This window comes from Amblyomma maculatum, chromosome 2 (assembly GCF_055883805.1).
Source record: "Amblyomma maculatum isolate TAMU_Amacu chromosome 2, ASM5588380v1, whole genome shotgun sequence".
Taxonomy (NCBI): domain Eukaryota; kingdom Metazoa; phylum Arthropoda; class Arachnida; order Ixodida; family Ixodidae; genus Amblyomma; species Amblyomma maculatum.
The window spans coordinates 42,474,904-42,488,257 of record NC_139345.1 but is presented as its reverse complement, the minus strand read 5'-3'; the positions used below and the strand labels follow the sequence as shown (position 1 = coordinate 42,488,257).

The 13,354-nt window shown below is 43.8% G+C and overlaps 1 protein-coding gene across 1 annotated transcript in view; it reads left to right on the top strand.

Moving 5' to 3' along the window:
* LOC146198515 (uncharacterized) overlaps window positions 1-12,558 on the top strand; it is a 33,005-nt gene extending 20,447 nt beyond the window's left edge. Inside the window, exons 4-5 of the mRNA XM_084591923.1 lie at window positions 4,789-5,049; window positions 12,282-12,558. Of these exons, the coding sequence (XP_084448049.1) occupies window positions 4,789-5,049; window positions 12,282-12,495 (475 nt within the window). The 3' untranslated portion in view covers window positions 12,496-12,558. The remainder of the gene's footprint in view (window positions 1-4,788; window positions 5,050-12,281) is intronic.
* The last annotated feature ends 796 nt before the right edge of the window (window positions 12,559-13,354 follow it).

Genomic DNA, 13,354 nt, shown 5'->3' with positions numbered 1-13,354 from the left:
CGTAACTGAAAAGACGACGTCTCCGCAGTTAATGTTTCTCGGGCGCTTGAACGCGGAAGGGCTAAGGTACTTTCACTCGCTATTTTCTCAGCAACGCGGCCACTTTTACACGCAAAAAGAACATTGGTAGTGCTCTCAGTGAAAAGTATATCCGTCTTGTTTGGTTCAACATTTCCCTTGGTTTCAATTTAAAAGCGACCTACCTCGCATGAAAAGCGGTAGCTCTGCCGCAATACTGAGGTTTATGCAGAGTGCAGAGGTGCACGCTTTGCAGGCAAAAACGCAGTTAAAATGTTCTGGTTGATTCTAGCTACTTATTCAGCACATCTCACAATGCCTTCTAAACCTGATCTCACAAGCAGTTTTGAGCACTTTGGAACGTACCAAAATCTGAGCCAGTCAGCACGACATGCTCTGCAAATATGTTTCTCTGCGTCTGTCATCACGTGGCTGATGACCCCGTCACATGGACAGAAAACTAATGCGCAGCTGCTGCCCTCAGCTGGGCGGACGCCATGTTTGCGAACGACGACGCACCACTTCGCACAATGCCTCCGCAGTGCTGTGCACGTGGAAACTTTCTCGGATAACCTAACTGTCGAATGAAACGCTTGTTATACTTTTCAAAGAAAAAGGGAGAACTGTCTTTCCAGTTATTGCAATAATTGTTTGAAAAATAATTCAATACTGCTAAAGGATTTGAGTGTCAATTCGTTCTTCCTCTGCGGCAAACATTTGATGAGAAAACAGCAGGCTCCACAGTGCTGTAATCAGTTTGTGAGATGGAGTACACACGAGGACTACACGAAATATTTAAAAGTGGGCGTTTCGATCGTTTTCTTTTTTAGTCGACACGCAATACACAATACTCAGTTTTTTAAATAGGTGATGAGGCCAGGAGGGCAAAAAGTAAGCAAAAATCATCGTCGTGGACTAGTATTTGCTAAAATTCATAAATTAAAATGCTGTTACCTGCTGTTAGCGCGCCCTATTACACTGAAAACAGCGTCAGTGGCACAGAAAGACATTTTTTTTGTAAGTTTAGAAGTGCGCCTATACGATGAGAATTACTAGCCTGAAATTTGAGCCCAATTTGTCTATTACAAATTTTACTCCACAGTAACGGCATGAAGCTCCCCTCTGGTGAGACAGAGCAGCTGTATACAGCTCTCCGCGTCACAAGAATATGGAATCACAGGGGTCAATGGTAACCTTTCGTCCTTGGCCAGGGTTATCATTCATAGCCAGCGAAGCCGAATAATCAGTGTTCGGGCAGTGTGGGGCGAATAATTTTCTTTAGCTGATTACTCGTAGATTGGATGATAAGAAGCGGTGCCGTTTTAGACTTTGCAAGCGTTCAAGCGCAGCTGTGCCACATTGCTGGACACACACGTGGCCCTTATTGTCTTCGCGTTAAATGTCAACAGTACACCTTGAACTCGACGTTCTTGTCAGGCGTAGTGTCGAGAACAACCGCTGCGTCACATCGGGGAGAAGCTTCATGTCGATGCCGCGGCGTCGTATGCATACTTGTACAGTTCGGGTTCAAATTTTAGACGGTCAAATATCGGGACTCAGGTGCGCTACTGAAATTGTCAATAAAACAGAATAGACTTCGAACGCAACGATTAATAAGTTCTAAAAACAAGAATGCATTCTAAGTACAATGATTGAAAAGGCAATGCATTAAATTTATTTCATTACTGAGTTGATAAAGAAAATTTCTTTCAGTTTATGTCTTCCCGGCCGCACAACAAATTTACGAAAAGGACTTTTGTGTACTGCACTTCGTATAAGAAAACAACAACTGGGAAGTCTAATTTTCAGCACTCTGTAAGTGTTTCAAGAACTTGCACGACCATCTGGAGCTCAGATAAGATGAAGTTTTGCTTACATTGATGTGAAGCAAACATATCGGCAAAATATCGCTTCGCGCACTTTGCGTCATGCCGCAGGTAATAGAAGTGAGTGTTTTCAGTGACGCAGCATGGCAAACTAAGGAAATTCGATTGCGGCTCACCATCGATGTTTCCAGAGGAACTGTAAATTTTTATAAGAAAGGGATGGGGGAAGCGCCCTTGTAGCTGCTTTTATATTATCGCAATCGCTCATCGTACAGTACAAAGTGCGCTCTGTTTACACCTTCGCGCTGCACGATGGCACCATTGACGGCACGCCACAAACAAATCTCACCTTATCGCGGAACGAGGGACATCTGCGATTGCGCCGCTGGTGGGTGCAGGTGCGCATTACGTTGTATGGGCCTTTGTAATTGTTCACCGCAAGCACCTCCGAATGACATGACATGCGCTAGAAAACACACACACACACACACACACACACACACACACACACACACACACACACACACACACACACACACACACACACACACACACACACACACACACACACACACACACACACACACACACACACACACACACACACACACACACACACACACACACACACACACACACACACACACACACACACACACACACACACACACACACACACACACACACACACACACACACACACACACACACACACACACACACACACACACACACACACACACACACACACACACACACACACACACACACACACACACACACACACACACACACACACACACACACACACACACACACACACACACACACACACACACACACACACACACACACACACACACACACACACACACACACACACACACACACACAGCGCAGTAGCTTTTGATAGGCATCGAAGAAAGTCTCTCGCGTCGGCTTGGTGGCGCTGCCTAATTATACTGGCAAACAGTTGGTAGGGCATGTTGGAACCGAAGTCTGCGATTTGCTGCCGCTGTCGGTGTTTACCTGCCAGCTTTCCGCTTATAATATCGACGACTGCGTTCCGCGTGGCTTTAGTGGTGCCACATGATGGCACACACACTCTGCGGGCAGGGTACACAGTGACAACTTCATTAGGGCTAGCGTACAAGCTCGTACGTTCGAATGCACGCAGAAATAGGAGTCGCACTGCCGCACTACTATAATGGTAATAAAACAGCACACCAGGTCTGAATACTATTCGTATGATCTCTATGATTGTAGTTTCTTCTACTTCACTTACTTCATCCACACGTTTTAAAAAGCAATTGGCGTGCCTGCTGCATTGAAATCTTGACTATGTGCTCTACTTGCTTCCGGTGACTATCACTTATACGGATAAAAGCCGAACTAGCTCGTGGCCCCTGTGTCTCTCAAAATTGCACATTGTTTTGTTTTTTAATTTTTGCATGCAGAAACATGGAATATGGCTTGCCATTGTTGGTGCTCTCGGTTCATTCTATCCCAAGGGTGCAAAATATACCGAAAATAAAAATAGACACAAGAACCCCGTATACAGTACATAGTGCAATAGATATTAGCGATCCGACGATGACAAGTCTCCTTGTCGAAACGTTGGCTCTCTTGACAAATTCAGGCTCCCCCTCAACCCTTGTTCATTTCTCTTCCATAATGGCTGTTATAGTATTTTTTACTTCAGACCGCCATAGAACGACCGTAAACATCGCTGGCATGTTACGAAGTAATTAAACGCCTAAAGGATGTTCATAACGAGCTACAACTAGGTCTACGTCGTCACTTTTGCGCCTGTCCTCTCTTTGGAGTGTGTTATGGTGGCGAAAAAAAAAAAAAAAAAACAGCCTAATTTATTAAGTGTCGCTTGTCAGCACAAACACAAATTAAGTAATCACAAGTACGTTAAGACAGGAGAAGGCCTGCTCTTCGTTCTGCGTGACGTCCATCCTCGACTCTCCTCTGGCTTTAAGAGCTTTGCCCTACCCACAGCAGTTCGCGATAACTGCTGTCCCCCGTAGAGTCGCTGGTCTCTAACCGTACCAGCAAGCAACGATCAGCAGGCGGAGGTATGTTGAAAGTAGGGACAATGGATGTGTCCATTTAGCTTGTGTGTGGTGCCTATAACAGGATTCGCTCTAGCGTTAGCCCCGAGATAAGTGCTGTCGGAGCATGGTTGGTGGCGTAATTTTGGGACAAACGCCACTTCAAAGGCAGCTATGGTGGGCACAAAACAAGTCAATTTTAATCGGGTCATGGTGAAAAGTGCTGTAAACAGTGGCTCTGTACTATTGTGCCGTATCTTTATTTTTATTTTGAAGGGCTCATGCCCGTAGAAGAAGAGGTAATGTTACGCAATCAACAAACTGATTCATGCCCACATGACAACTTTTTAGATTCATCCCATGTTATATAGGCTAAATGCCCATTTTGTGAGAAATATTCTATCATATGAGATGTGTATGCAAAATATTCCGTAATTAGAGCTTAAAATAAAAACCCCGGATATGAACAGTGAGAGGAGATGTGACAGCTTAGGTCTAGAGGACCAAAAGGTACCAGTACAATGGACTATACAAGTAGTTGTCTTCAATAGGAACCTGGAACACAATTTCGTGTCCAACAACAAATTCATTTATTCATTCATTTGGCTAAAATGAATGGTCTCTATGCATTCAGGAAGTCCACGAGAGCATAACTGGAAACAATTTCCGTGCGGACAAAATAATACTTCAGGTGCAACACACTGCCACCACTTGTAGGGTGCTAAATGAGCTACTGTTGGTTCATGATTTAAATGGGTTTAACGCTTAGTTGTTGTAGTGAAGACGCAAATATTACACGAATGTCATAGCGTAGGCTTTATAGGGGCACTCGCCTCATAAGGTACTCCCCGACTGTTGCTTGTTTATATCTTCTGTTCTCGCAGACTGCTGCACTTGCTGGGTGACCGCGGCCTGCTGGTTGCTCCGCAGGCGTTTGCAGCCGCGCCGGATTCACACCACGTCTACCACGGCGCGGAGACGTTGGCTCAGCACGCGAGGGTCGGCTTCTTGAGCGAGGAACTGAGTGACCGCGTCTGCCACGCGTTCAGCCTCGCCGCCTTTGACGCCGACGATTCGCGCGGAAAAGCACTCTCGCAGCTGCCATACGGAAGCGTGTGCCGCATGGACTTCGCCAGCAAGCACCTGTAAGCGTACCCCGGGTCCTGACGCCTGCTCTGGGATTTGAAGCTGAGTGCCCAGACGAGCTCGCAACACGACTTTCCTATATCGAGATATAGACATGCACTTGGGCAGCCCCGTCATATGTAAACAGCAGGGACTATATAAGCCATGAGTCTACGGGCGGCAAGATGTTAATGATGGTGGCACCAGTTTATTTAATTAGGCACACCCTTGGTGAAAAACTGCTATGCTACCAGGCTTTTTTTCAAGCTTTATAGTGAAATTACCTATGTAGTTGTAAATCTTTATAGGATGAGAAGGACGCATATAATTACCTTTAAAAGCTTCTTTATCATTGCTTGTGCTTAATGTTTCCCAATATTCTGGTGGGAACAAAAATAAGTGGCCTGAATACTTCCGGCCAAAGCTGTGCACTAAGACTGGGACGCTGGTTAAAGGCCGATGAAAACGGTTTGGAAACGTATCACTATCAAGGTCTCTTAATTTACTATAAAATATTATTCATGACAGCAAAAATAAGTGTCTCCTACGTGTTCTTTTGCTTTCGGTGGCTATGGATTCTTCAATATGCAGATCACCATGAGCCCCTCATTTCCCTACTGTCAGTGCCTGCTCGATTTCTAGCGATATGGTTGAAATCTGATATTCGCTCCAGGGCATCTCGGTTTGTAACCTAAAACCTAACATATTTACAAAGTCCCAGGTGTTCGACAGTACTCCTCAGCCCTCCACCACGGCCCCTTTCTTTCCACTTTCACTCCCACCTTCCTTCCTTCCCTTACGGCGCGGTTCAGGTGTCAACAAAAACAAATGTGACAGATACTGCGGCTTTCCCTTCTTGTGAACCAATTTTATTATATTCTTGTATCCAGGGCATCTCAGAACCTAACCTAAATCCTAACAGAGTTACAAATTAAATAATATGAAGGCTCGTCTGTTCTCATTTCTCGCTTTGAAAGTAGAAAGAGACGAGAGGAAGTGTAGAAAATGCATTCAAATCGTTTTTTTTTCTTTTTTTTTTACGGATTCAAAAATGCAGTGATAATCCATTTTTTCACAACGCTGACATCGACAAGTGCCTTTAATCATGCTTTTCTAGTGTTCTCATAAAAGTTCGTTTCCGCTAAGTTTCGCTGCAGCCACCATCTGTTTAGAGTGCTTCTTGGAATAATGTTTGATATAAGCCGGCGCTGAAGGCAGCAGGGGCCTAAAATGTAGAAGGACACGCCTTCATCCCATTTCCATCAGTTCGTCTCTAGGCACAGATCTTAGCTACTGACGCTTGGAAATCACGTGATCGGGCTTAATAAACAGCGCAACATCTTTCTCCTCATTACTGTGGAGAAGTAGCTGCTTTCGAGTAATGCGTACTGTCGTTTCTGATTAAGAACTTCTGTTACAAGTTTCTCAGGAACGCAAATGACTCGTTTTAATTGGAGATGGCTTGCAGTGCTCTCTGATGTCCGTATGTTGTCCCAAGATCTGCATCTGAATCCCAGTGAGTCATTAGGCTTATCGACTCTAAGCTTTCTTGTACGGCTGGCTGGACTTATCAGCGGACACTACAACGAATACTGAAGACAACGATCGACCGAGTTTCATAACGACGAACCTGAAGGGAAGCCACAGTCCAGCTTTCTTAGTCATCAGTTTTAATTGTGAGAAAATTACGAAATACTGGAAGGTATTGCTATCAACATATTGATGAGGATCGTCTAAAACTTCGATGCGCAGTAAAACATTGTTCTGCGCCTCACCGAGTAGTTAAAACAGCCGTAAAACTTAGTTGGGTGCGCTGTTAACAATGAACAGCAAGAACTACAAGCGTCCCAAAGGAAGTTCTGTGGCTATATTGAATGTCATAGTGTAGTCTTATGATAAGTACAACATTGTGTTTTTAAATACTTCCTATCGAAAATTGGTTTTGTCCAGAAGTTTTAGGTCTGTAAAGTCATATTGTTGGGAAAAGAATCAGTCGAAAGACGAGTGAGGATAATCTGGCTTCCAAAGCTGTCGCAATTCATTGTAGACAGACAATAGAGATTGCGTTTAGGCCAGTTGTTTCACCAATGCAAGTATTTATGGGCGCTGCATAGCAACACTGGTGGCCGCCGCATTGACTAAAGAAATGGCATTCGTCCTTGCTGTCCCTCCCTAACCTGTACTTTAGTCGTCAGTATACGTAACGCCCGCAAATGCTTTAGTTCGAGAACAAGCACAGTAACGCTACTTAGTGTCAACTCAAAAATTGGGCTAATGAGGTCCACCGGTGCCTATAGCATTGGCTGCCTCGCGACGGCGTGTTGATAGTGCGTCTGAAACTAATCCTTGTGCGTCGCTGGGCTAGAACGTACCGATGCGTTTATATCGATGCTCCTTAACTCTTCCCACATGTATACTACGGACACCGTTTTGCTAGTTAAGTATGAGGGAAAAAGAGAGAAAGCCCGGAAGTAAGCGTTCCACTATTCTACCCCGAGAACCTCACTAGTATTCGAAGAATGAGCAGTAACTCTCGTAGTTCGGCGGAAAGACACGGCGAGGCAAGTCTTCGCCGCGGAGTGTTAGAAAGTTGTTTTGATTCGATTCTGCGCTCTGGGACGCGGTCATTGGGAATGCTTGTTAGGCGTGTATTGTTCACTGTGGCGACACAAGGGCCGTCTTGGATATGCGTTTTATGTTGTGTTACGGGCTATGAGAGAGTTTGTTTGGGCTCTCGCAACAACAACGCTTCCTCTTAGCAGATCGGTTCAGGTGAGAGAGCGAGATTGCTCAGCTCTTTTTACGTTCTCAGGCCTGTTTTTATGTAGGATTCTTCTGTATTCCTAAATGTATGAGTGGTGTCGTAGGGGTAGAGAATAACTGCAGTGCTAAAGAATGAGGTCCTGCTAGCTCTGCTGGTCTGGTATCAGTGTTATGAGACAGAAGGAAATGTTCGGTAATCCGTTGACATATATCCGTATGTGTGCTCAATTAGCTTGCTGTTAGGAGGCCGCGAAGCACTTAATTTCAGATTCTTGAAGTTCACAGCTGCAAAAGGCTGCGAAGAAAATAAATCTTGAGGAAACGCCTAAGGAGGCTTGCGACAGCGTTAAGGATTCCCGTTGTCAGTTCTTGAGGGTTCTTAGCGTACATGAACTAATTAATTTCTTCGTCAAATATTTCACACATATTCCTTTAGCATATGGTATTATGTGAAAGGCCAACCTACATAGATATTAAGTCCGGCTTTAACTAAGCCTTACGAACGTGCCTGAATGGCCTATAGAGGTATAGCATGTCCAACTGTTAATGCAAGGGTCCTGGAAGGCATGATTCTCAGTCTGCCATCTGAAAGGATAGACCCTGGTTGACAGCTCTTCGCAATTTGGTCCTGTCATGTGGTCTCGTGAACTGTACGATAGAACAACAAAAAAGTGCAGAGTGGGAAGAAAAAGGGCAGCGATGATTTCGTAATGGGGCCATACGTAGAGAGGCGAGAAGGAGAAGAAGCTGGGCGAGAATGCGCCATGCATAACGTGTTTTCTGGTTTTCAAAAGGCGCATTCAAAGCTACATTTGAGGAGGTTGTTCAAATTACTACAGGTTAAAATTTGCGGTGTAAGAAAGAAAAAAAGAAATTGGAGCAAAAAAAAAAAGGCAGGGAGACATAGGCTTTCAATACTGTGACGTGACAGGCGAAGATATACTGAGATACTTGACTGAAAAAAAAAAAAAAAAAAGGCCACTTAGGGAGGTGCTGGGAAGTCGGAAGCATGAATGTCTCGTCGTGCGTTTATAAATCATAGGTTGGAATTCCTTTCGCGGCTAACCTCCACCTTGGCTAGCAGCTGTTTGCTATGTGCAGCAAGAAATCGCATGACAATTGGGCGGCTAGACAATGGCTGTAGCGGCGCCATCATTTTGGGACCATTTCTCGCCCTCTATAACAGGGACTGTCGCCGACAGAATTAATCTAATCGGGCCAGTAAATGTCTCGTCCCCTCCCCCCCCCCCCCCCCCCCTCCCCCAAAGCCGCAAAAAAAAAAAAAAAACGCTATTTGAGTCGAGCTTGGGCCGCTAAGAAACAAAAGCGATCTCGTGCTCGCATCGCATAAGCTGTTTCGTGAGGTCACAATTGTTCGAGAGCAGTCTGGTAATGTTCGCCGGGCAGGGAAAGGGATAAGACCTGCAGCTATGAGTCAGAGAACGGAGAAAAATAAACGTAACGAAGCGGCAGGTCATGTATACAGAACAGAAACAGGTCTGGTATGTGGGTCACGTAAATAGAAACCCAAAGGAAGTAGATTGGAGATTAGTGGGCTGCAGCTCCGGAAAAGATCAATGAAAGAAATAGAAAGTAAAAATTGGCGGAAAAGACTATCTGGCCACCGCACAGGAAAAGTGAAAATTTCAGACAGCACTGCATTTGATCGCTTTTAGTTATTGCGAACGCAAGCTACGAGCATGAAATGCAAATGGAGCTTCAGATGTTATTAAAGCACTATTTTGTAGTTTTTGTTTTCGTAGAAATGAAAGATAATGCTAACAAAGACGTTTTGTTATTTTACACTTGATTATAATTTCGCTCTATATTGTATCCACAAATGAAGTTTATCATAGTTATATCTATTGCGCCGTAGGCTATGTCAGGAGCAGAATAAACTTGCGCCTGACGCCTGACAATACAATTTAGCGTTAGGAAAGGAAAGACTACAGAGCTTGCACTACTAAAGAAGAAAAGAATTGTACTAAATGCATTTGAAGACAAAGAAATAGTGTTGACATATATACAGACACTCTAAAATCTTTGGTTGGCTTAATTATTAAACATTGTTAAAAACTTTAAATATACAGACTTTGTGGGACAGCTTTATCACTAATAAAATCACACCTTCAACACCGATTGCAAATCGTTTCAATAGGCGCCAACTTACCATCATGCAGACCAGTCAATACGGGCGTACCTCAAGGGAGCATTCTTGGCAATCTCCTGTTTAATCTTTATGTAAATGACCTCACTACAGTTAGCCACATTCCACAATATATATAACATGCAAATGACACCACCCTACTATTTCGAAACAATAACTTTCAGGCTGAGGCAGAAATTAATAATGTCCTTCAAGACCTACAGAAGTGGAGTGAGGGAAACTCCCTGGAGATTAACGTTAAGAAAACAAAGGCTGTCATTTTTAGTCCCAGGCAATCCCCAATACAATATGCTTTAAATATGTTAGGATCTGAAGGAATAAAAACTGTCGAGACAGTTAAAACTTTGGAAGTATATCTACACAAGAATATGTCATGGGACAATCTTGTTAATTATATTATAACAAAAATATCGAAATCTGTAGGAATTTCGTCGAAATTTCACTCATTCTTACCACAGGCATCGAAACTACTCATATACAACTCCTTAATTTTTTCTCATATAATTTATTGCTTTCCTGTATGAGGGACAACAACCATGATTAATCTGAACCGTATGCATATACTAGAAAACAAAAGGTCGACTCGACACATCTTGGGGGTCGACTCACAAGCTCACACCGGTGAATATTTTACTTGGCTCAATATAATAAGTGCACATAGTTTATACTTATACGCACTGGCAAAAACAACAGCTTCACAACAACCAACAAGATTCAATAGTACAATTAAATAAGTCAACAAACCTTCATGACTCGCGCTTTTCCCAGCCATGGAAAATTCCCTTTTCACGCACCACTTTAGGTCAACAAATGTTCCATCACTCTTTACCAATATTACTGAACAATCTTCTCATCAAACAAGTTGACATTAACTGCACTAACGTCTCTAAGCTTAACATTTTTCTAGAGGAGCAATTATTAAGCCAGTAAACGTATGAACACTGTTGGAACCGTACAGTTTGGAATTGGCTGACTTGATTGAATATACCATTTATTTTCACTTGCATTCTAATATTGTACGTAGTATTGTATAAATGAAAAAAGAAATGACGTCTGAATTACTTTATTTGGTTTGCTTTGTGCAATTAGCAATTTTGTTTTATTCTGTACATGTAAATCAGCTTGCTGTTATGTCGTTACCGTATGCAATGTAAAGGGGGCTGGAACGCGATCAAGTGACCTTGTTTCACGTTTTTATCGAGCCTCTTCCATTGTTTTCACGGAAATAAACTGAATTTGAATTTAAAAAAAGTGCATGTTTGCTTTATGTCATACTAAGTTTCCGGCTGTAATTTCCTAGAATAAATTTAACTGATCTGTTTTCATTTTTCCAATCTACTTATGAGATCAGCTGTGGAGGTTTCAACAAATATATTTATACTCAAGTATCGGTAAATATAGCTCGGCATTTTAATTTATTTTACAGATGACTGGAATTTCTCCCCATGAAGCCTAAAACAATGCTGCCATGTTTCCCAGTGTGGTTAACGTGCCTGTTTTATCATAAATCAGACGTAAAAAAGACGCCTAGATATTTGAAATTCCTACATGCGCTTAATTTATTGCCACCTATCATTACCTTTACAGACGGCTGGTGCGTCTTGTTTTAAAGGTGACGGGAGCAGTTTAAATTATATTTAGCAACATGTCCGAACGTACACAGCAGCCTGCTATAGTGCTCAGTTGTACCTATGAAGTCAAATATAGCAGTATCGAACCAGGTCTAAAAGCACAACGGTCAAACAAGATTAGGCAACAGGACGTGTCGGCCGCAGACGCTTTCTTATTTAGGCAGCGATACCGTTATTTATAGAAGCCACGTCGCGCATATTTTTCATATTTTGTGCGTATAACTTTGGGCGTTTTCAAGCATTAAAAAACAAGTACCTATTATAGCCCTTTAGTATCGGCCGCAGGTTAAATGCGTGGAAACCATACTGACGAAACTTTACCTGCGAGATCTGATAATTGCATGCCTTACAGCGTTTGAAAACGCTCCCAGTAATGAAACGTGTCGGTAAAAACAGCCAAGGATATGAGTTTCTTGTTTCTCTATGTTCTGTAGTACATTCTTCCTTCTAGTATGAAATCGCGAACTGCGCACCGATTATAATAACGTTGACTTTCAAAGTGATATACACCAGCCGTGACGAAGTACTCTACAACGTAGCTGTTTGTCGGCTCAGTATAGCGCGAGATCTCAAACTTCCCAACTTCCGTGAAATCAGCTGTACACATTTTTAAACGCAGCTTTCGCGACAGATACCATTGTTCCGGTTTCTACCGTTTCCCTAACCGCTTTCCTTCTCACTTCCGGCGCAGCCACGGGCTAGCGACCGTCGGAGTGACCGCCTCCGGCAGCACCGTATCCTTCCTGGAGCCGTCGCGAGCCCGCGCATTCGTGGCGCTTCTGTGCAAGCGAGCCCGCGCCGATTGCGTCGTTTTCTGGGACCTCGAGAACGACGACCGCGCCGGAAAGTGCGGAGCATCACCTTTCCCGCTCATCAGGGCCATCGTCGGAACGCCCATCTCCTGACTCGCGGATCGAGCAGCACATGACAGCAGCATCAGACTGGGCCAGATCATGGGGATGGACGGTGGTCTCCAGATGGAGTCACTATAGTCATATATGCGACTTGTTTTCCAGATTAGTGAAAATAACCTATTCTCTATGCTGAACTCTCGACGGTACTAACGCCTTGTGTCCTTCATACGTGTTTGCCTCTATGGAGTCCGGTTCGTCTGGTTCCGAGCAGGGGGCACGAATTGCGTTTGGCGCTCATATTTTTTGCTCCTCGAGACAACGCATATTCCTGCAAAAAGTATTTCTGAAAAAAAAAAAAACGCGCTTGCTTTTTGGCGCATCATCTTCTTTATTGGTTCCCAAGAATTACATTTTTTGAGAAGCGATTCGTATATTGGCCAAAGTAAACAACCTCGACTCTCGCCATCCTTGTTTGTGTTGTGCAAATCGATGCGTTTGCTTGAGGGGTAAAATCGAGAAGCCGGGTAGAAAGCAATTCCTTGTTTTATATTGCAGCGTGTGCCCGTGTGAGCTCTTTTGAAAAGTCCGCTCAGAGACACGCAAAGCAACAGCAAAGAGAATTCAAAGCTTTGCCGTGAACAGCTGCGCATGGGCGGGCATTACGCAACAGCGAGTGGTGCCGTTCCCCCCTTCCCTCTACCTTTATACTCGGGGATACCGAATGCACACACACACGCGCGCAACTTGGTAAGAAGACGGCCGCCCTCCAAGATAAAAGCGCCGGGAAAACTAGGACGTGAAAGGGTACTCAGAAAGAATGCGAAATGTGTAAAGGAAGAGGAACAATGAGTGCGAAAAGATAGAGCAGCCTTTGTTTATTCTTTTTTTTTAGAGAGGAGATATTTGCACA